The 24,880-nt window shown below is 38.9% G+C and overlaps 1 protein-coding gene across 2 annotated transcripts in view; it reads left to right on the top strand.

Moving 5' to 3' along the window:
- LIX1 (limb and CNS expressed 1) overlaps window positions 1-18,387 on the top strand; it is a 915,486-nt gene extending 897,099 nt beyond the window's left edge. The window contains exon 6 of one of the 2 annotated variants that reach the window (XM_069225931.1): window positions 17,041-18,387. In XM_069225931.1, the coding sequence (XP_069082032.1) occupies window positions 17,041-17,325 (285 nt within the window). In that variant the 3' untranslated portion in view covers window positions 17,326-18,387. The remainder of the gene's footprint in view (window positions 1-17,040) is intronic. The other variant, XM_069225941.1, reaches the window with a different exon arrangement.
- Window positions 18,388-24,880: the final 6,493 nt, after the last annotated feature.

Genomic DNA, 24,880 nt, shown 5'->3' with positions numbered 1-24,880 from the left:
TACATAGCATTATTTGTTGTTAAACCTACACACAGCAATAGGATGCCTATCACGACAAAATGTGCACAAGCCAACGATTGCCTTACCAATATTCCAACCTCTGGAAGCCACAGACAGTCAACAGCACAAGAAGGGATAGTACAGACATGTTTTACATTACGAATATTTACCCACACCTGCGGATGGAGTTTGATTAAAGCTATGCAAACTTTGAGAAATGTTTAATTTTAAAATAGAATGGATATGTTGCAAGCTCACCTCTCTAAATTTAGAAGGGGAACCCCCTTTAATAATGAACAATTACAGGTTAATACTTAACTTACTGTCTACCTTAAAACATTGTGACTTGAAGAATAAATAGGATTTTCTCGACTGCAACAGGCCTCTCTCATCAATAGGGTAACGGGTTTCTATCAGGAGAAGAGCGCTGTGAATGGTGCAGACCAGCCTTGGAAGTCACTCACCAGGTGTCAACATATCGAACCTCACTTGGCTGACCATCTCCCATTGACTTTGTTTGGGCTCAGGGAATTTAGAAGCAGAAGGTAAAAAACATGGTATGGTGTATCCGGTTATAAAATTGGTTGAGTTGAGGAGCATGTGAACCAAAACAATACTGACAGTGTAGGCCTCAAGCACTCCCTGGGCCCTGAGTGCCTCCTTAGTCAGAAAAAAAGAGCACTTGAAAATTTACTGCATTGCCAGAAAACCTTTGTTTGGCAGTTTTCCCATTTGCTTTGGTCCCCCAATTGCTTCCTGTAAATTATTAGCCTGGTGTAAATAGGGGCAGTTGGCTGACTCTGGCGGGCACTCAAATCAAATCTTAGCCCAGTTTATTTAAGTTTGAACAGGCCAAATTGTGCAGGCACCGTCTGCTTAAAAGTTTAAACTATTCAGTAGTGCTTCAAAGAACATTTGTATCGCGTGTACCACCGTTCACATTACCACTGTTATTGTTTCATAGCTGAAGTATTTGTAATTCACCACTCGCTTTGAAGTTCACCTTTTAATATCACTTGCATGATTCAAGAATGTGTGCATAATGAGCACTGCTCCAATCACTTTGGAACTCCTGACGAGCTGATTTTCCGAATTGGCACCACCCCATATGCACTGTGCTACAACAAGAGTTTCCTTACCTGACAATTCTTGTACTCTGCTCCATTCTATTTTGGGTTGAGACATCCTTTTAGCTATTGGTAATAACTCTTTCTTTCTCCCAGCACTTATGCACAGCGTAGTCAAACTTCTCTCTTCAACTGACTGCTCCTGGCCGGGAAAAACAAGCCCAAGCACCCCAGCCAATCAACGCACTGCTCCTATGTTGCATATAATACAAAGCAGCATAATGGCGGTGCAAGAACTGGCTGGAGCATGGGAACATAACTCTCCATTGAAGACCGATTGGGCTTTGTCTTTGCTGATGCAGCTTCATGGCAGCCTTCAATGTGGAAGCTTGATCTGCACATGTCAGGTTGGCCACAGCAAAAACATTGGCCAACCTGACATGCACAGCTCAGTTTCAGCCTCAGCTGCAAGTACCACCCACTGAAAAGCTCCTTAGTCCCGCCCCATAACATAATAAAATTAATGGAAATTGTATGGGGCTAATTTAAATTCTCAAATGAGCTTAGGAGCGGCTCATTGCAGGGGGTCAACGCCCCTGCGCGCACATTAACGCACTACTGCTGTTTACATGCACTAAAATCTAGTGGCATGTCATGGAGGTAAGTATGTTTATGACTATCAATTGCTGACCGTTCATTGTATTGCTCTTTAGTTGGTTTTGTACCCATTATTGTATTTCACATTTGAAGTTGTTATAACCTGGGCAGAGTAATATCATTTTAAGTGCAGTATTACACTCTACTTGATGACACTACAGCTTCTTAAAGAGTGATTGATTACTAGAAATTAATGTATTTGTATATGGAAATCGAGTATTGTGATTTAAGCATCACAAAGGGGTCTGGGAGACATTACTGGAGTAAAGACATTTTTAGTTATATGTAACTGTACCTGATTGCATTTGAGTACACTTATGTGAAGATCTCCTTGTTTCAGGCTAATATAAAAAGGGAATCACTATGCTAGGCGAAAAAATGATCTCCACATAGAGATGGTAACTTGTTAAGAGTAATGATAGTGTTCTCTCAGTGAATACAGGTAGATGATTAGATGGTATTTTATTATAATAATAATTTAGGTACAACGCATTAGTGAGGATAGCGAGACTAATGATTGGGGAAAGTCATGTCAAAATCATACTTTCCACAGTGTTGGAGGAGCATTGTTTAGGATTTCGTTCTTTCACATATTATCTGTGGGTATATGTTGCTTAAGGCAAATTCTGGAATCTGTAAAATATGATCTGCTTAAAAATGTATTGTCTTTTTCCAACCATTATTTACTAATGAATCAACCTGAATAAGTTTAGAATTTTGGCAATGAGCACTGTTCTTTCACCTTCGGTATATACTGATTATTGTCATGCAGTTGTGGATTTTAAATATTTCTTTTAGCCCTGAAAACATCTTAAAGATATTGACCCATTGCCGAAACACGTAATTTTAAAAATAAAATCAGGACTCTATAGTTCATGTATTAACGTAAAGAACACACTTTTGTAGACTTTCTATTTATAGCAGATGTCTCTAAACCCTGCTCCTAGAAAAAGCAAAGCAGACATATACTGTAAAACGGTTCCACCCAACGACAGGCCTACCCTTTGTGATGTAATAGCTTAAAATCTGGTCTGTAGCACAACTAAACACTTTCCTCAAATCTAATAAACTTAGGAACAACAGTCTGGTCTCCACTCTGAAACTTGATGACATAGTCCATTTTCTCAACAATAATGAAAACTGCCCCCTCACGCTGCTGGACCTGCCATTGGTCTTTGCCACTGTCCCCACCCAAACTCTAACGGAAAGAATGGACTTGGAAAGAAATGGTCTACGATGGTTTGACTCCTGCCCTTTCAAAAGAGCATACAATTTAAAAATAGACAATTCTTCATCAAGCAAGACCTATTAAATTGCAACATGATGTAGAGTTGCAATCTTGCCTTACTCGTCAATGTCTATGCTGAGTTCATGAGTGAGTTCCTAGAAAGAAGTGGTATCAATGTCATACAATGTGCAATGGCACAACTATACATCATATATCACAAGGCAGGAAACACAGGCCCAGATTTGTTGGCTTGCATCAGGTTACTTTTGTAATACAAAGTGTTATGATGGGATTTAGTATCCAGCGCAAAAGAGGATTTGCATTGGATAGTGTCCCAAGGATACAAAGTTCCACAATATGATGCTTTGTGTTATACTGCGTCAAGGGGGTGTTCCATGAGTGATACAAGGGTGTTCCCTAGGGAACCACATGCGCTTTGATGTAAGTCCCTATCTATACAAATCCTAGACCAGGATTTAGCTTAAGTGTGTGTGCATAGGCAGCTAAAACTATGCCAGCACAGGGATAAAGGAAAACACCAACACATCTTAGAAGCTATGTCTCTGTTGTACTGTCTCTCTTTCATGCAATAGGCTGTCCATCAAATTTAGAGATGACCACTGGGGCAGTGGTCACCTCCCTACATTGAAAGGAACCATTGTCAATGTGGTTCCTTTCAGTGTACAAAGAATTTTGTGGATGGTCACCATCAGTTTTGATGGCAGTACACCGACCTTTTCCAGAATTTGTTTCAGAAAAACAAAAAGACAAAGGTTCCCCACAACGTCGGGGTTTTCTCCCCAGGAGCGGAGGTGATTATGATTTTTTTCCTGTCCCAACAGGAAAAAAGGTATTACACCATTTACCATAAATAGCTGCTGGAATTTTCTTTCTCTGACAGTCCCAAATCTGTCAGGCCATGAAAGGAAGTTTTCCATCAACAGAGCCAATGGGGGCATCCGTCTATGTAAAACATAAGTTCTGTCTATTTTTAAATGAGGTTGGCAGACCAAGAGTTTGGCAGAAAGGGTACTTTATTGCATTGTGATTGCCTGTAGTGTAGATGGAATTGTGTGGCAAGTGGTGCTTACTCCCATGAAGTTTATTGTGTGTTATCCAAAATAGTCTCACAAGCAGTTTTGAAAAATTGCTGGTATGCTTCTACAAAAATGTATTGCAATTTAAAAGCCTCTTTATTGGCAAAGTCGGATTTTAAGTCACAATTCTGAAACTTTCACCTTTAGAAGGTTGGTATTTCTTGTCCTAACCATTTGGTACCTGCAGCCTGTACCCTGGGTCACGTGAATGGGTGTAGTGATGGCTTCTGTGTATTCCTCACAAACAGTCTCACAAAGAGGGACTGGGTATTGGCAGGACTGGCCATCCTGACAAGATGGGAGGGGCAGAGCTGTCATCTGCCACACTTTTACTTCAAAGGAGCTGCCTCAGCACACATACAAAGAACTACACACTAGCCTTGTGTGACTCCAGACATCTTGGGACCGGGGCAGAGGAAGGAAGTAAATTCCAGCAGCAGATGTGGGGGGACGTCTAGATGTTTCTCCCATTTCAAAGCTGGCACCCTCAGACCAATGTTTCACTGTTGGACATGTGTATACTACAGAAGAAGGACTACTCTGCTGCCAGATGGCTGTGCTGCTGCTTGAGGCTTACCCTGCTCTCTGTGAAGGAAGACTGGACCCGCTCGCTTCATCTCAGGCGGAGTAAATCAAGGGTCAGCTGGCTGACCTCCTTTTCTGAGCTACGGGAACAGAACACGATCCAGAGGCCTCTTATCAACTCTGCAGCTGATCTGCTGCACTGGCCTCCTGGACTCGCAACTGAAGCTGCCTAAGCCCTGCTGGACTCTGCTGGTGAGGGTTATTTAGCCCCTAGAGGTGCCTTACCAGATACTGGCTTAAAGATTCAACCAAACCCTTCATGAAGATAATCAAAGCCGCCCCACACAGCTGTAAGCTTCATCTAAACTGGCACTGGGCAAAGCAAAGCCCCACAAAGTCTGGCCACACAGCTGCCAGCCTCAGCAGAGCTGACACCCAATGAAAGCCTCACTGCACAGATCATTGGAACAGATGCAGAGTGACACAAAGATTTTTCAAACAGCTTCATCAGAACTGACGAAGGACAATGCTAAGCCACGCAAAGCATTACAATACAAACCGCACACCAAGGACATAATTACAATCTTCAGCGAATCAATCTTTCTCCTGTGTCTGGCCTGCGCTCATACATGGTCATCCTGAACTTGTGACTTAGTCCAAGTCCTGTGCGGCCAGATACACTCAGTTAGGCTTTACTCCTTTTAGCACTACTTTTATCTAAATCAGTAAACATTTAAAATGTTATATCTCCAGGTCTAGTGATTTTTGTTGTTTTGGTCTCATTGTGTTTATTAAATCATAATCTATTTTTCTAACTTGGTTTGGGAGTTTTCCTTTGTTGTGTTTTCAGTTTATTAACAGTTGTGCCCTAGATAAGTACTTAACACATTGCCTCTAAGTTAAGCATGGCTGCTTATGTACCAAGCTACCAGAGGGTTAAGCACAGGTTAATTTCCCGACTTTTGTGGTTCACCCTGAGCAGGTTCATGGGTGAATGCTTGACACTTCTCTCAACAAACAACTCAATTTTTAACAGTACCAAATTAAACTACTGTAGGAAAGGCCACCAGATTTTCTGAATTTTACCAAGGACTGAATGGCTTCATTGTACTGTAGCGTGCCAGTCTAATTGTTTGAATTAATATGAAGTAAGCCAACTCAATAGTTTCCAGAATGTGTTGCAGCGGATGTCTGACTGTTGACTAGAATGGCCTTCAGTGGACCTTCGGACCGTGTTTGGTATGGAAGTAATCTGAATAGTGGAAAGAAAATCCATTTAAATCGTGATTACAAACTTACTGCCAATTCTGCTTCAAATGCAAACTCTCAAGTCAGGCGGATTTGCCTGTTCATTAATTGATCATTCTTATGTTCGAATCGCCTCCGCTGCACTATTTGCCCACAGGTGTTCAATTTGCGACTCTGTGCTCCCAGGCAAGCTTCAGGGTGCATAAATCGGATTTCGCAAAATAACTCTTGGCAGGTTTTATTTGCCGAAAACTTGTCGGCATTTAGCGTGCGCTGGAAATTTTTAAAATGGGCACATAACACATGTTCAATCAAATTGTGCATAAGCAAATGCCTCCGGAATTGTGCGTTTGCATCTGAAATGGAATTAGCAGCAAGTTTGCGATCTCTACCAGAGGGGCAAAGAGTCTGCCATTCTGTGACCTTACCTCGTGCCACGCCCTCGTCAAGAGGGAAGTTAAAACTACCATACTGAGGGCATCAGTGGTGGACATTGCATGGACCGTGGATAATGATGATCAGGCCAAGAACATAACATCTGGACTGATGGCTTTCTGTTTATGTGACATAATGGTTGTTTATTGTATGGCCAGTATATGACACGAGGTCTGTTTTTGCCTTTTATCTACGATAAAATCATGAATAAATACCACGTGCTCCAAAGAAAGAAAATAACTTGTGCAGTCCATGTGGCATCAAAAACCCGTAGTTAATTAACTGCGTTTCTAAAAATACCTGCGCCATTTGTTTGTAGCTCTGCCACGGAAAAGCCCATTTTAAATATTTAGATGTTTTTTAGTATTTTAAGTGCTTTCGCATTTCTTGGCATCAACAGCTACTTAAAACTTAAAAATACCTTTTGTGACATTTTTATCTCTAACCGTGATAAAGAACTCAAATTGTTCCTTTTCTGAGTGAGTAAACCCTTCCTCCAAACAGGGTCTTTTGACTGGTTTATTCCAGTTCATTCGTCTTTAAAAAAAAGTATGAACTAATGTGTTTTCATTTCCCTCAGGTGCAATGTATTTGCTACATAAGAATTCTTACTGTAAACTGCACTGGGACATTTTAAGGAATTAAATTCATGGCAATCTGAGTAGAAATAATCCTATCAACCTACAAGCGTTGGCAACGGCAATAGGTCTGGCCTTACAAGTCTGCATTTTGTTTTAGCCTTTGCAAACATAAAATGGGCATACAATGTTTAAATATAATACAAAATGAATAAACATTCCAGCATCTAAAGGTGGCGTGCATATGTTTGTAAAAATAAAAACGATCCATCACAACAACAAAATCTGAAATTAAAACTGTAATGAAATCAGGTATTGGTCCACCAGTAGTGGCACTTCAGTTGAATACTTTTTTGGCAGATGTGTATGAAGAAGTAAAGTGCTGTTGCTTTGAATTGCTCCAGGCCTTGGGGAGCAAAGTAAAAACTGCTTCATGGGCTGGGACCAATGCTGGCTCCCGCTGCACCGGCAATGGGTGCCAGCAGGGATTCGACAAGGGTGCAGGGGTTCTTGGTCTCAACAAAAGTAAATGTCTCTGTTCCCTGGATGGCACACTTAAATAAAGAGAAATGGGTCCGCTTTCAGGGAGCTAGCGGGGTTGGGGGACCATCGGACTCCCCCCACTGACCCATATTTAAAAAAGAAAACATTGGCAGTAGATGTACCAGGTGGGACCTGGACACCCTCAAATTTTTTTAAAAAGACAAAAAAGTGAATAATAAATGAGTAGCCACTGCCACTCATTTTTCATTCACTGCTCCTTCAAGGAGCACCCCATAATGCCCTGCAAGGGCTATTGGCATACTTTTTATTTTTGGCGATGACCCTAAAAGGGGCAACTCCAGAATTTGTTTTAGTGCTGTGGTGGGCTGCAGGGAGTTCAGCACCCCAGCAATATCAGAGAAAGAAATAGTAAGTCTCCTTGGTTATGTAAACCATGATCTCTGGAGAACTTTCTATAATTTTTCAAAGCATTTCCCTGGAATCTAGCACCGTCTAGGGGCTTGTTGTATGGTTGCATTTTATGAGGCCTAAAGATGCATAAAACAGGTGTCAGGGCCTCTTCTGTTTTTTTTGTATAATTGCTTTTTTGGGTTAAACAATGGTAAAGAAAGATTCAGAACAGATGTGTTTTAATAAAACTTTAGTACAAGTATTTTTAAGTAATCAATATTACTAAACCCTGATTGTGTGTATTGTTAAAACTTACGTTTGATAAAAATTATTGGCAATTTTCCGAGAAAGATCTGCTCTATATATAAAGGTTGGGTTGGTTGTGTGTTTGGGTGTGTTTTGCTGCCTGATGGGAGTAGCTGCCTACAGGGATGTGAGGTTGGGGGTTGGGCACCAGGGAAGGAGGGATTGGCTGCAGGCCAGGTTCTGTGCCAACCACCTGCTGTGCAGGGGCAAAGGCTGTGTGCGGCAGGTGGTTATTGCCCAGTACATTGGATGCAGGGCCCGGCTTTAGGCCCGGCCCTGTGGCCAACTCCCTTCCATGGGTGGTTGACTTTATATATGGTAATATATGTTAATATTACCCAGTGGTGGTCACCGCTGTGTAGTTATAGTTAGATCAGCCATAGGAAATGCCTTTATTGTTTTGCTTATAACTTTGGCAGCGTTTGATGAATCGCCACAAAACTTTCCAAAAAAGTGCTCTTTCTTGCTTAACTTGTGCATGGAAGGTTTCGTTATGATCTGTCAAGTGGGGACTGAGACAAAATAGGGGCCTAGAACGCAAAATCTCAATGCAGTTTCTATAGACTTCTTTAAAAAGCACTACCACAAAAACTGCTGAATGGAATTTCCCATAAGCTGGCAGGAAGCTAGATATTGGCCAACAGATTTCGTTTTTTTGTGATGTAGTGTAAATCCATTCTGGAGTTTTTGAGAAAGTAGGGTGCAAAAATATATGTATATCTGAACAGTTGTATCCAAGGGACTCTCGCAAGAGTCGCTCAAACCCATTTTTAAAAATAGTGTTCTAACTGGCCCAAGGAGTATTTTTTCCAACTGGACAATTCTCTTTCATGGAGTCAGACTCCCTAGAAATTCCCTGATGAAAACAAAGATTAAAGTGATGTTATAGTTGGGAATTGTTATCATATTTAACTTTATATAAAAAATAAAAATTTAAAAGTTCACAGAAAAAACCCAAAGGTTAAAGAGGTGTTATAGTTAGGTGAATATGCAAGTGCCAAACAAATACAGAAATTCACCCTTTATAGTTAGCAGAGCTAACTATAGCGTTCGTCCCTGCCATGCACTGCTTATGACCTCATATATAACATCACTAATGGCATGTTCTACGGCATCATGTATGACATCACTGATGGCATCTCGGATGTCATTTTAACCTTTTGTTTTTTTTTATAGTATATATATATATATATATATATATATATATATATATATATATATATATATTCCTTCCAACAATAATTTGCAGCACTCTAAAAGACTTTGTATCAATATTTATTCTTCTTCACGGTACCGAGATCAAGAGTGTGATAGTCGAAACGCGTTTGTGATGAAGATGGTTGTTCTGAAGAAGAATAAATATTGATACAAAGTCTTTTGGAGTATTCACTCGAACAACAGAAATTCAGCAGTTATAGTTAGTTATTTCAAGTAGCTATAATTCAACCCTCGCCATGCACGGTTGTCTCATCAATAATTTTATTGCTAATGTTGCAGTGAGAATATGAAAGATGACATAGAAGATGTTATAGGAGATATAATATGTTGAGTAATTAGCTGTGCATGGCAAAGGCGTGAGCTATAGTTGCCTTATGGTGCAAGTAATACTTACTTGAAAGAACTCTGACTATAATTGCTGAATTTCTATGGTTTTGTACAAGTACATTCCAAACCTAACTATTACGTCCCTGTAACCTTTGTTTTTTTCAGTGAATTTCAATAGTTTTTTTTAACTTACAGTAATTTCCATTACTATACGTTAATCCAACTACCCCGCGCATTGCCTTTGGCCATGCACGGCGGCGGGTGGCCACATGGCCTGGCACCCCCTATAAGCACCCAATCTTGTTATAAGTTTCCACTGATTATAAACTAAATCAACAAATGCACAAAATGGCAGTAGCTATCCTGTACCATGCTTAAAGTGGTTCTTTTTTAGGGAAAGTCCTTTTTTCTTCACTTTCTTACTTTGAGTTCATTTGATGAATGTACACAGCACATTCTAAAAGGGGAGGACATGGTATTTGTTTAAACCTACACAATTCTGGGTAAGTAAAGGTTATAGGCTGTCTCATGCGGGTATTGAAATTTGCATTTCCTTTCGAAACATCATAGGAATGTTTCCCAAATGATTACTCAAAACTTCCTCTATGGATCAACACCACAATTTTATTTAACGACCCAGGCTACTGCCATTTTGTGCATTTGTTGATTTAGTTTATAATCGGTGCAAACTTTATTGAAAAAAGATAGAATACAAAAGTATAGATAACTGTTAGTTGGGAATTTTGTTGGCCATCAGGAGCCACACCATGTTTCAAAATAAAACATGGGACAAATGGGCGGCGGGAAGAGGTGGGCTTCTGCAATGTTCAAGTGGTGGAAAATGTAATTTTTTCTGACTAAAACAGATACATTTAGCCACTGACTCTTTGTAGATAACTTAGCGAAACAATAGGCACACTTTTGGAGTTTGTTCCACCTATGTTGAGATTGCATTAACCTAGGTCCCTAACCATGACACTTCATGCAGTACCATTATTTTTTATGACAGTACTGTGTTTGGTACATGGTTGATTATATGATCGGTTTCCAGTACCAAATAGGAGCTACATTTGTTTGGATCACAAATATCCTTAGCTATAAATTGATGGATTTGCATAAAACTGCACAACAGAGTGCTGGGTGCAAGATCTGGATGAAGGTCATATCCTGTATATACCTCTACTGAGTACTGTGTAGATAATGCCAGGTGGATACTGATAATAGATGTATCGAGCATAAGGCATGGCCTATACTTAGTACATGCGGGCCATGCCCTGTGGGTTAGCAGGGTTCCTGGTCTCAGCCATATGCTATTTGGAAGGGGTACTGCATGAAATGCTACTGGGTGTAAGGGGCACTGCAAGAAGTGGTAATAGGCATGGAAGAATGTACGGAACTAGTTACTAATATATCAAGGAGACATAGTGTGAGTTGACAGTTATTTGTTGGCTGCATAATTTCTCCTGTTGTATTGATCATTGATTCACTATGAAACTCTATGCCTGAAACAAAGAATTTTGAAAAATATAACCAAGATGGTTGTATGACGGAACTACGCTTGCCATTACCACACATGCATTTACCCAGTGGTCACTATAATGAATGCATCTTTACCACGTACTAATTTACAACCAAAATCTTCACCACAAATATGCCTTTACCATGCATGCCTTTACAACAACATTTTCATTGTTAAGGCATGGTTGGTAAAGGCATATGAATGGTAAAAATGTACATCCAACACACGGATTCCCCTCCACTTTCTGACAGTCAGCCTGCAGCAGGGTAGCGTCGGCTCATATCCCCAACAGTTAACAAATCTTCTTTGTATCCATCCAAATGCAATAGAAATAACGTACTGTGCCTTCTTTGCACACAGCATAAAAATGTATTCAACTGTGCAGACAAATAAATAAACCCAATGCGTTTCAAGCCCATGCTACTTCATCACAGGTCAGGGACCATTCTTTGGGTCTAAAATAACTAACACTCCAAAACCACCTTTCCTCCATAAACAGTGTAAACTGATTAAGTTAGTTATCCACTAATTTAGAGAAACACAGTGGCCATTATTATATAACTTGGCTCTCTGTTTGTTGTTCAAAAATCAACACAATTTCAGGCCGACCCCATTTCCAATATTACAAATCAGGAATCTGTGTAATTAAACCAATTCTGATTAACTTTGCATGACAATGGGCATTTGACACTTGCATTTCACAAATGGTCTCGTCTCATTTGATACTGCAACAACCAAAACGCAAATTGCATTACAATCATGCCCAAGTGGGCTGTTCTTGCATCTCATTACACTATATAAGCAGTCATTTATATTTCCATAACCTATACTGATTTAATAAGCATAAAGGCAACACCAGTACAAACTGCATTTCTGTTCTAGTGGGTTAACATTGCATGTCATTTCACAAAATTCAATAAAGATTTCTAAAATCAAATGCAGATGCCCTTGGAACTTCATGGCAGTACCTAATAGAGCCCACGTAGGCATAATTCCCCATCAGGTTATATCTTATTAGATAAATTCCGTATTATCATGCAGGTACAGCAATTAGCCACAGTATATAAAAACAAGCAAAGCATAAATGAACTCCAGAAAAAGTTGTTATTAACACCCTGGTTTCCAAACTAGCCCAAAATACCAATCAAACCACGCATAAATGGCTCTCTTGAGTTTCTTTTCCTCTTATCAGCTCAGATCCTCCCTGTGAAAAACAACACAAGAATACTGATTAGAAATAAAAATAGGTATAAAAACACATATAACCCACGTGACATTCACAAAAAACTTTAAAAAATAATCATTAAAATTCAAAGAGAGACATTTAAGAAAATATAATAAATATTAAAAATACAAATACCAGGCTGCTATATGTTGTATTTAAAATTCAAATTTCTATCTCATTACTGATCATCTCATCCTATGAGTACAGATAATTCTTCTTCCATATTTAAACCTTCAGGATGTAAAGTTTTATATTTGATGATAACTTTAGATTTTAGTCGTCTTAGCTCCTGTACTCTGTTCCCACCCCTTTTCCGTATGGGAACGCATTCCAATACACAGAACTTTAAACAATTAGTATTTTTTTCCATGGCCAGATTTAAAATGCCTGGCCACTAGATACAGTTTATCCTCATTAGTCATGGCTCCCAGATGTTCCATTCCCCATTTCTTTGCCTTATGTATTGTACTCCCAATATAATATTTCTGACACGGACACCCTAAGGCATAAATAAAGTACTCAGTATTACATGTAAGACCTTCCGTTGAAAGTTTAACTGACTTACAATTAGTACTGTGCTTGCACTCTTTGTGTGTACCACACATATAGAAACCCTCTTTTCTTGTCTGTTCACTTCTTTGACCAGATTGAACCAGGCCAATACATAACGTATCTTTAAGTGATGTAAATCTCATAAATATAATTTGTGATACTTCTCCCACTTATTTATTTATGTGTATCTTTTAAGACTTCCTAGAATTTACTAAGACTACGTTTCACAGCCCAAGATTGACTGTGATAAGAAGTAATGACTCTAACTGGCTCGATTTCATTCTTTTGCTTGATCTTAGGAACCAATAACTCATCCCTACCTATTCTGCTGGCCCTATAACATGCCTCTTGGATGTTTTTTTGTAGAATAGCCTCTTTCCTTAAAGAATAACCTCTTTTCTTAAATCTAATCTTCATAATATTAATTTCCTCCTGGAAAGCTTCTTCTGTACTGTAGTTTCATTCAGCTCACCAAAGGGAATACTCTCTATTAAATTCTTGGGATGGCAGCTCTCTGCATGAAGCAGACTGCTACCAGCGGTCTGTTTACGATACCGTCTGCTCTCCAACTTGTTGTCACGTACTTCAAGAGGTAAATCCAGGAATTGTATTTTTCTTTTATGGATGTTACTCTTAAATATGAGGTTCATCGAACTATCATTCAGTAGCTCAACAAAATCTTGTGCCTCTTCCCTGTTATCCCTCCAAATGCAAAAGATGATATCTATATAACGCACCCAGAGGACAACGTGTTTGTCAAACTGACGGATGTTGTAAGCTACTTGTTCCTCCCACCAGCCAAGATAAAGACCCACATAACTGGGGGTTAAACAAGTCCCCATCGCAGTCCAGTGGGTTTGCCTATAGATGTCCTTCTCAAACATGAAGAAGTTCTTTGCCCTGCAGTCATTATTTCCAATAACATTTCATGACACTGAACAAGCTCTGAAAAATTATTACTGGATTCAATACCTAAATCAATGGGAATGCTTGTGTACAGACTGTTCACATCTAGACATCGAAACCAATTTTGTTCTTCCCATGTAATATCCTCAATCTGTCTTAAAAAAAATCACGTAGCTTTAATATACAGGGGAAGAGATTGCACAAATGGGCTCAAAAAGAAATCAACATATTTTGAAGTGTTCTCTAACATACTTCTCTTAGAGTGGCCTTCCAGGTGTTTTGACTGAATTGTTATGCAATTTTGGGGGCAAATAAAGAATTGGTAATTTCTGGGAAATCACAACCTAGGAATTGCTACTTCTCATACTCCAACAAATTAAGATCTTTCCACCTCTTTAATTTACCACTATATTCATCATTTTCCTTCTTACATTCAACTTATTGGATAACTCATTCTCATTCTTGTTTCTCAACTGTCTCTGTCCCTCTCACAAATAATACTCAAGTGCTCAAATAACTACATTGCCTCCTTTATGTGATTTCAGTATAACAATATCCTTATCGTCTCTTAGCGCTTCGGTGTCCTTTCTATGTTTTTCATTTAAATTGCCTTTGATGAATCCTTTCTTCCTTTCAATTCTTTTAAATGCCTTAATCATACATTTTTGAAACACCTCAATAGAGTCATTCATAATTTGTGCCAAAAACACTGATTTTGGTTTGAAGCCACTAATTTCAATTCAATTGCATTTGCATGGACGCAGATCAGATTTGTTAACTGTTATTCATATATATATATATATATATATATTTTTTTTCAAATCATTAATATATATTAATAATATACACAAAAACATACATGTATGTATATTTATATTTTCATATAGATATATATATATTACCCTAAAAAAACTTACCACCCAAAAACCCTTGCTCACCCTAAATGCTATAAACACCTAACCTAATAACCCATACCCACTCTAAAAATCACCTTGCCATCTAAAAGTACAGATACAACCTGAGCTCTAACAATTCCTTACCACCCAAAAACCCAGAACCACCCTAAAGCTTAAAAACCCAGAACCACCCAAGAAACCCATACTCACCCTAAAAACAAAATACCACCCAAAATTCCATACCCACCCTAAACCTTAAAAAACCCTTGCCACTTAAAAAACCATACCTACCCTAAATCTTAAAAATATCTTGCCACCCAAAAACCCATACACACCTTAAAGCCTAAAAACACCTTAGCACCCAACCTAAACCTTTAAAAATCCCTTGCTGCCCAAAAACCTATACCCACCCTACACCCTATAGACATCTTACCACCCAAAAACCTATACCCACCCTAAAAACAACTTACCTTCCAAAAACCCATATTTACCCTAAACTCTAAAAGTTTCCTTGCCACCCAAAAATTCATACCCACCCTAAACTCTAAAATTACCCTTGCCACCCAAAAATCCCTAACCACCATAAATCTGAAAAACACACTTACCACCCTAAACCATAAAAATGACTATTCCCTAATATATTACCTAGTAGGTAGCTATAGGTAGGACCATTTTCCCATAGAAACACAATTTTTTGACTTGCCTATATCTTTGGCACGATTTGATGAAACTTCACAAAATATTCCAAAAAAAGAGTCCCGATGAATCTTGTTGCACATGGAAAGTTTTGGGGTGAGAAAAAGGGAGTGTCAAAAAAGTTGTGTTTCCCATGTTAATTTCCATAGGACCTTTGAACACGACTACAGCCCGAACCACTGGACGGAATTGCACCAAATTTGGTGTAAATCCATTCAGTAGATTTAGAGATATCAAAAAGAAGATACATTTCCATATCTAGAGCAGCAGATCACTTGTGAGGAGCCGGCTGGGACTGCAGGGGCCTTCAAGGCTCCCACTGCAGTCCCCAACATTGTCACTGGGTGCCCTGGGGGGCACCACGGTCACATGGTCAGGCCCCGGGGGATGGGGTCCCAATGGCCACGATCAGCCTAGGGAGGGGAGCCACGCAGCCGTCTTCCCAAAACAAAAACTGTAATGTTTAGACCGGGCTCTGGGGGATGAGGGCCCCGGAGTGAGATCAGTCTAGGAGGGCATGCAACCCCCCTCCACCAATTTTTTTTTATATTTACACTGGGCCCTAGGGGATGGAGAACAGCCTGGAGGGGGGGCTATATGGGGATGGGTTATTGTAGGGTTTGGCCGCAGGGCCTACAGCCAAGCCACGCTGTGCACAGCCAAGGGCGTGGGCGTGGGCGTGGGTGGCTGTAGGAGTTTGCTGCATAGACTGGCAGCAGGCCAGGCCCTGCAGCCAACCCCCACTGCACACAGCCAAATGCTGAGCACAGTGCTGAGTTGGGTAGCTTATAGAAGTTGGCCACAGAGACTGTGACCAACCTCAAGTGATGGTTGGATTAACATATAATAATGAAAAATACTTTATGTAAAAAAAAAAACATAGAAGTTCACAGAAAAAAATAAAGGATCCCACGACATTATAGTTAGGAAATAGAATTTAAAAAAAACATAGAAATTCAGTTAAAAAAACAAAGGTTATACGTGCCATAATTTGTGGGGTAATTAGCAGTGCATGGTGAGGGTATGAGTTATAGTTACTTTATTGCATGAGTTAGTTACTTGAGGTAACTCCAACTATAATAGGTCAATTTCTCTGGCTTTGTAAGTTTCAAATGTGAGTCTAACTATAGCGTCCCTTTAACTCTTTTTTTTAAATTCTATTTCCTAACTGTAATCTGTTTTTTTTCAGTGATATTCAGTTTCAGTTATATACATACCTGTAAAACCTTTACAATGAATATGCCCTTACTATTCATGCCTTTACAACAAAATTTATTGTAATGACATGAGTGGTAAAGGCATATTCTTTTTAAAGGCATGCATGGTTAAGCCTTTGTTGAAATGGCATGCGGGGTTCAAGCTTCATTGTAATAACTGTTTTCAAACCAAGATGATTCACTCTAGCAGTCCAGTCATGAAGGATTATACAGTGTTCTTCATGTACATTTCTACATTGTGTTTATAAAAGTATTTATAAACACTACATTGCATTACTAAATATATTTACAAAACACTTTATGGTATCTAAAGCCACTTCTTAAACTCTGGTACATGGATGATTTGAAAATGAGCAGTCACTGACTGATGGAGGGCAAGACTAATTTATGAAAGAGTATGTGTATTTTCCTTAATAACAATTTTCTTCTTTTTTTTTTTGGGTCAATAGGAAGTCATCGCCTATTATTCAGAATACTCCTTAGATGAAAGAATGAGAAGTCATATGGCACTCGACTGGATAATGAAGGAGCGAGAAACTCCAGGGATTATTTCTCAAGAGCTGCAAGTAGCACTAAGAGAGATGGAGGAAGCTCGGAAGGCTGGGCGCGAGTTACGATTTTACAAGGAAAAGAAAGATATCTTGAGCTTAGCTCTAAGCCAGATCTACAGTGATTGCCTTGACTCATTGAGAGACGGGGACCAAATAAACGTGACTCTAAATGGGTACCATTAGATGATCAAACAATATGATGATAAGGATTATCCGGAAGAGGGAAAAATCTTGTTTGATGACGATTTTATTGTAGAAATGGAAACAGATCTTCAAATCGCCGAGTGGCGTACACCGGTTTCAGAGCCTTGGGTTGGACTCTAATCCTCAATGGCCTATCTGATTTTGTGGTACTTGTCTCTCCCCAAAATCCACAGCAGAAAACTCTGTTTGATATTTTACATCAAGAGATTATGTTTACAACAAGCAAACCCCTGCCAACAAAGTTCAAATATTACAGAATGATCTTTGAAGTGACATCCTCATAATTAAGAGACTCATTATCTGAACATCAAGAGATTCATTTTTGTGTTATCATTAGAAGTGCACTGCCTTAATGTAAGTTTTCAGGTTTTCATATAGCACTTAATACTAGATTTTATACTACTTCTAACCACTCCAAAGTCTTTTCAGAAAAGTCAGCGGGCAGAGAGGGGGCTAATAGTAAGTGGCGATGGTTTACACATCTAGCAAGTGGTGTAGGTAGGAATTGAGCAAAGATGTAACTATTTACAGTTTATAAACTAGCTACCACATATTACATCGATACTTTGCAGACCTTAGATGTCATCATGTTTCTCCTTTCATTGCAACTGTTAAAGCAGTGTTACTGGATTGGGGGTATATGCCATGCTGAAGGACATGCACATGTTTCACAGGCTGTAAGCCGGGGACACTTTTATAAAGTACTAGCCCTTTTTTGGCATTCTTAAGAGTATAGTGTATGCCAGATCCTGACTTTTTTAATTTTTATACATTTGCTTACCAGCTCTAATAGCTCTTTAAAACTTTAATTGGTAATGTAGGCCGACAAACTGGGATCTAATAAAGGGTACATTAATGTTGATTAGTCGTTAAGTCTGCTTATCACATGTAAACCCATATATCACAATCTTTCACAGGGATCTACATCCCGAGGCCAGAATCAGTCCAGTGAGTGCTATGGTTTCCCCTTTGTCGGGCCAGTCAATACAAGTATATTTCCAGTGTGGCGATTGCTGTAATAAAGTTTCTGCTACACTCTGACATGTTCTTTGTTGTGGATCAATGCTCTATGATCTTACTGCCCGGTTCCACACTATGACCACCAGTGCCTCATGAGATGGGACCAACATATATTGCTTGTTCAGTTCTTATTCAAAACAGGTGACACACCCAATCACAGCTGGTACAATGTTGAAATAATATCTACGGTAATATGTTTGGTGCAGAAACTGTTTATTTGAATTGACTGCATGTTCCAAGAGTCAATTGATACAGTAAAAATATCTGCAATGTATAGGATCAATACAGCCCTGGTATACAATATAATGTGCCATCCGTGTACTCAAGAGCATTCGTTACTAAGGAACACAACCTAAACATCTCCATTTCAAGGCAAGTAAAAGGGTATATGCAGCAGCCTGGTGTATAAGCAATTGTAAAAAGTCCTCCTGTCTTAAGCCTGAAACAATAAAATCATGAAACAGCAGCTCAATAAATGTGGTATAACCATTAATTGATGAATATGGCCAGAGGGCAATATCCATAACACATCAAAGAAAGGATAATAGGAGCTCCAGTCAGTAACAGTAATAACTAACCTACCTGTGAAATGTCAACGACCTGCTGAAGGCACTATTACTGAAGGAGAATGTGTGCTGCACACAAGCCAATGCCATAAATTACCTATGCAGAACCGTAGGGCCTAGATTTACTGAAGGTTTGATCCGGTTGTGAAAAACAAAATTGATGCAAACCAGCAAAAAAGTGTTGCTTTGGTATTTATTTCGTAAACCAAAATTTGTTTTGCACAGAAAGGTAGCCCTAAAGTAATTTAAAACCATGATAGGCACTACTTTGTGTCAAGGGTGTGTACCTTGGGTGATACATGGGTGTATCCATGTCACTGCCCTTGTTTTTTACATACATTCCTGTCTACTAAAAGAAAATGTAGACCAGGATTTGTGTCTGATAATTATTCAAGGCAGACATAAGTGTGTAAACATTTTCTTTTCCCAAAACGTAAGTTTGCATGTGTGCTGTAATATACAGCATACATACAAAGTTAGACTTTTTGTTTAACTATGGCTAAGCATAGTATTTTGTACTTTAAGGGTACCCTTCCAGTACAAAACCTATGATAGACATCGTACACACACAGTTGTTATGGTAAAGTTCTACTCTCTCACTTTGCATAATGTAGCACAGCATATTGGTTCTTGCACTGCACTACGTCAAATCGTAGTAAATTTGGACCATGTTTTCTAGACTAGATGCACAATTATACTGCTTTGATCGACATCCCTTGCATAATATGGACTTGAGCTTTAGTCTATTATCATATATTTGTTGGCCGTAGATCCCCCACATGCTTTTCCCTAACTATGCACATTTAGCACTAACACTGCTTGGTATAAGTAATTCCTTCAAAAAAATGACACCTTGCAGGGTGTTATAAGGTAATGGGGCAAGTTCTTTTCTACTTCAACCTGAGAAATCAATGACTGCACTGTATTACTTTTTCATCTCTTTATGAAGTTTAAACTTAAACTGTAATTGTGGAATTCGCTAATTTGCTTTTGTGCATAATTACTTTTTAGTACACATCAATCTGCAAAGCAAATGTCTTATCCAGCTAAACAATATATATAATTTTCAATAGAGTATGTGATGTACTAATTTCATGGATAAAGGTCTATGTGGCACAGGAACACATACTCCAGAGAGGTCAGAAATATGCTCCTGCGATGTTACTATTGCACATGGAGCAAAATTCAGACTTTTTAGCAAAGACAAAGAGAAGTTCAGTAGACCTACAACAGATATAGATTTCCTGGAGTGGCTACTGCCAAAATGTTTGTAGGACACATTTCTTACAAGTGAAACATTTTGCTGCAGTAGATTATGCATGCATGTTTATTTGTGCTCCCGATTTTTGTGTTTCTTTTGTCTTTCTTTAAACCAGAGATCAGGGAAAGGCACAAAAGCAGACCCCCAATACCAGAAAGTCTACTATCCTGCATATGGGACATCCAGAGGTCAGCATATCTGAAGTGCAATGGGTGAGCGTCACCTTGGGGGAACCTTTTTTCAAAGTTTCAAAAACCTTTATTCTTTAAAAAGGTTAGACTACATTTTAGCCAATCAGTGTTTCAGGTGGTATGGCATAAGATCAGGTAAGGACATGACACTGCCAAGATCTATGCAAGGTTTATTGCTTTCCGAGAGTTTGTGAATTAAAAGAAGCTTAAGCAAGAATATTTAAAACATACAAAATAAAAGGTAATTTATGGAGCAAGAAGCAAGTAAATCAGTAAACATGCTTTTAAGTGCTTTAAATCAGGAAACGACTATCACCCATGATCAGCCCGACATAATTCTAAAAAAAATATTTAATCTTACCCTTATTTATTATGTCTTTGCACATGTAATCTTGTACCAAGACAAGTGCAAATGCATACATATCCTGGGAGGGGGTGGGGGAAATAATTCATCACTTTTGAATAACAAAGGATTCCTGTCTCTCCTTAGAGCATCTTTTAAGCAACTTACAGTAATCCAAAACATTTGTGATAGGGAGCTCCCATATCTTCTGTGCCAAAGGGCAGCACCACAAAAAGGTGTTTACAAGATTCCTCTGACAAACATCCTTTCCTGGCACACAAATGGGCTCTAGAACATATCCAATATACGTAGAAAAAGTAATAGAGGCAGACAAACATGTACAGTGGACCGTGCCAGTTCGCAAGGGATGTTAAATTGGTACTTTACAGAAACATTTCCCCAAATTACCTTTGAAGTCTGATCAGAAAACCCACTAACTGATATCTGCAGCTGTTCCCCAGTGACTACTTTTTGAATAAGCTTAGTAGAAAGCACTCCCAAAGGAATCCCATTTAAATTGTACTTTTAATAAACTTTCTGGCTTGAAAGTAAACCAATTGGCAGGATTCTGAATAAGGTATGCAATTGGATATTACTATGTCCCATGAACCAGAAAATGTAACCAAAAAAAGGACCATTTAATTTCCTAATTGTCTTGGGAAATGCCCACCTTTATCATATAGCATATAAACAAAGATTGTAAGCTGAGGCCAATATTTTGAGCTTTCTTACCAACCAAAACCACAGACTTAGGCATGGAAACATGAGCAACACATTCTTGCTTCCTTCCCCGAATAAGTGTCCTCAGACCTAAAGTGCAATCTTTTGTTTGACCTTAAACATACCTTCTGACCAACTGACCAGCCTACTACCCTCTCCAAAAAAACAGACCAAGAACTTTGATGTGATCTTGCATCACTTTTGTACCCCAATCTATCTTATCTTCCTTCCAGTTGACATAAAAATAATCACTCTTTGTAAGGTCAATTCATGAAGAGGATGCAACATAAAAATCCAGTGCACTACCATAAAACCTGTTGAATTTAAATGTCAGAACTAAAAACAGAATCATCATCCACATAGGCAGTAGTGAGAAGAAAACTCATTCCTCATGGAACAGGAATCCCTTTAATCAGGTTATTAGCTCCTGGAGTTGCACTAAATCGCTTAATGGGCAAAATGAATAAGGAGGGAGGCTAAGAGCAGCCTGCCTTACTCCTGACAAAATGGGAAATGTCTGTTAATGTGCCATCGACCATGACTTTGCTGCATCTATTTGATTATAGTAGAATAATCCATGACCGGAATTTTGACCAAAATCTGAGTGTTGTAAAACCTAAACAATAGAGGTGAGGTTCAAGCTATCAAAGGCCTTTTTCTGGTGTAGGTTGAGTGAGCACATAGATCAACCATGGTCTTCCATTTATAATAGCTCATATTTAACCAAACATAAATTGTCAGAAAGTTTGCTTCCTGGAGCACCACACATTTGCTCAGGTTCTATGACTGCAGAACCTACAAGCCTTAAGTAAAGAAACACCGTTTTAGACAATATTAAGTAGGCTAATTGGATGCCAGGTGTTAGATTGTTTCTATCACCTTTTTTATAGATTATTTTTATACACCCTCCTTACAAAGAATTTTGGAGCAGTCTATCCCTCCCAGAATTCTTATCAATCTCAAATAAATCAGAACCAACTTCATCCCAAAAGGGAGCATAGTACCCTACAGGTAAACCATCAGAACTAGGGGCTCTCCTTTTGGGAAGGCTAGGCATAGCTTTTTCTATATCTTAATACAATTTCTTCTTTGTGCTCTTCAGACAAAAACAACTGGAAATGTTGTAAGAAAACATTTGCAGTTACATTGCCTGAAACTTTAGAGCCATAAAGTGTTTAACTAGGTGCCCATTCTTTGATACCCTCAGCTGTGCTATGCCATTTGCGTCCAACATGCTTTGTATAATTCCACCCCCAGCTTTAGCTCTTAGAAAGAAGAACCTAGAACAAGCCTAATTTTGCTTCAACAGTTGAGTTCGGCTGTGAAGAATCAAATTGTGCAATAAAAATCTCTTCTGCTTTCTACAACATGTCAGTTTGTACAACAAAACCTAACTCCAATTGTTTGGAAAAATTCTGGAGTTTGAGTTGTAAATGGTTGGTTATACTTCTTCTTTCTCTAACAACACCAGTTCCCCCATGAATGAAGAAGAATCTTATATGGTTCTCAATGCCCCCTCCCACCACCCACCCATTGAGATAAAATTAACTTTTAGAGATTGGCAATTATGATGATGATATCTACACTTTTCTCAGGTAACCTTGTTATTGAGTATGTTAATAATTAGTTTCCACAGTTCTTTTCCTCTACCAGGTATCTCAGCTATGAACACACCAGCTTTAATGAGGGTATGCTCTGAAAAGAAAAAGGGAATGAGTGTTGCTGAACTCTTTTCAGAAGGACATGCAAAGCTAAAATCAATATATGGCTTTGTGGAAGAATTTGACCTACTCCAGGTATATACCAGCTCATTGGGTGTAAAACCTTGTAAGTATATTGCAAATGAATGTCTGCAATGATGTTCAGTAGTGCTTTGGAGCTACTGTCAAGGTACATTGAGGAACAAGACATTGTGGGGCTTATTAACAAGGAAGTGGCACAGAGTGGTGCTGTGCCAAAAATTGGCAGCGCACGCTGCGTCACTTCAGAAATGCAAGGATGTGCCATATTTACAAAATTACGACACACCCTTGTTTTTCCCCTAGTGGTGGTGCTAAATTCAGCTGCCTAGAGCCAATGCAGGCACCCTTGCACTACAGTGCAAGGGTGCCTGCGTTGCAGGGATCATTGTCTATGTGCAGGAAGGTATCACTCCCTGCACATAAACAATCAAAAATGGCGATATGTTACTCCTATGTGTGCTGCACCTTCCTGCACATAGACAAGAAATAATGGCCTTTTGCTCTTTCTATGTGAGCTGCAGAATGCAGCACACATAGAAAGTTGTGCCATGCTAACGCCACCGATGGGGTGGCGTTAGGTTTTGGCACTGCCTCAGATTTACGTTTCCTTGTAAATCTGAAGTTGTGTCACTATGGGCTTGTAAATAGCCCCCATGTCTTTAACATCCAATAAAGAGTTAAAATACACTGCTCACCCCTCCAAACAAACACTATTTCTGTTACATAAAAAAGTGTGGTAGTAAGTTCAATGTTAATGAGTAAAATAATATATATTTAGGCAGATTGCATGTCCAAACCACACCCCATTCTCGCCTAACAATCGCCTGTTGGGTAAATGTTGAACTTTTTGAATGGAAAAGTCTGATTTACAAAATAAAATCCCTATTCCTGTCTTACTGCCAGAATTGAAACCCAACTAGACTAAAGGGTCACAATTCCACATTTCCCGTAGTTTCTTATCCTTAAAAAGTTCAGAAATAGCAAATTCCTGTAAAAAAAAAAGTATATCTATGTTTTGTTACTTCAAAAAAAATGAAAAACAGATGAACATTTAGTGCAGTTGCCTAAAACCCTTACAATAACACTTCCTAAGCGGAGCATCAGACAGCATTCAAATATAATAGACATAATCATATTGTACCTGTAGTCCAAGTTCCTATTTCTTTTCTTGGACTTCCTCTTTATCACAGGGACAAAAGCATCTTCCAGTTTTCCCTTAAATTTACCTATTTCACCCTTGAACACCAAATTCTCTTGATTCATTGCTCTAAAAAAACAGTGTTTTCACTATCTTCACCCAGTTTTTCCTTTGATTTAATGAGGTTGACATTTTTATGGCTGTCTCATCTTCCTCTACATTGATAATTTCATCCCTACCCCATTCAATGGCCAAGCTAGCAACTACAGAATCAGATAAAGATGATTGCTCCAGGGCTTTACAGCAGTACAGGAATCTTTTATGGAAATTGAAAACACTTTTCCCTGATCAATGGTGGCATTCACAGTAATAGATAAATCTGTTTATATGTGTTCACTTAAAGTAGAAGATATCTTTGGTGTCTCTTTCAAACTGTCATCCTTATCAATATCTTTTGACTAGAGTTCATATTGCGTGTCAAGCTGCACCTTATCTATTTTAAAACCTGAACATGTGCTGGAAACCAGCAAGAGACTCCAGCATCAATTACTTT

The sequence above is a fragment of the Pleurodeles waltl genome, chromosome 1_1, assembly GCF_031143425.1.
Source record: "Pleurodeles waltl isolate 20211129_DDA chromosome 1_1, aPleWal1.hap1.20221129, whole genome shotgun sequence".
In the NCBI taxonomy this organism is placed as follows: domain Eukaryota; kingdom Metazoa; phylum Chordata; class Amphibia; order Caudata; family Salamandridae; genus Pleurodeles; species Pleurodeles waltl.
The sequence above is the reverse complement of the archived record's forward strand: the minus strand, read 5'-3'. Positions and strand labels throughout refer to the sequence as shown.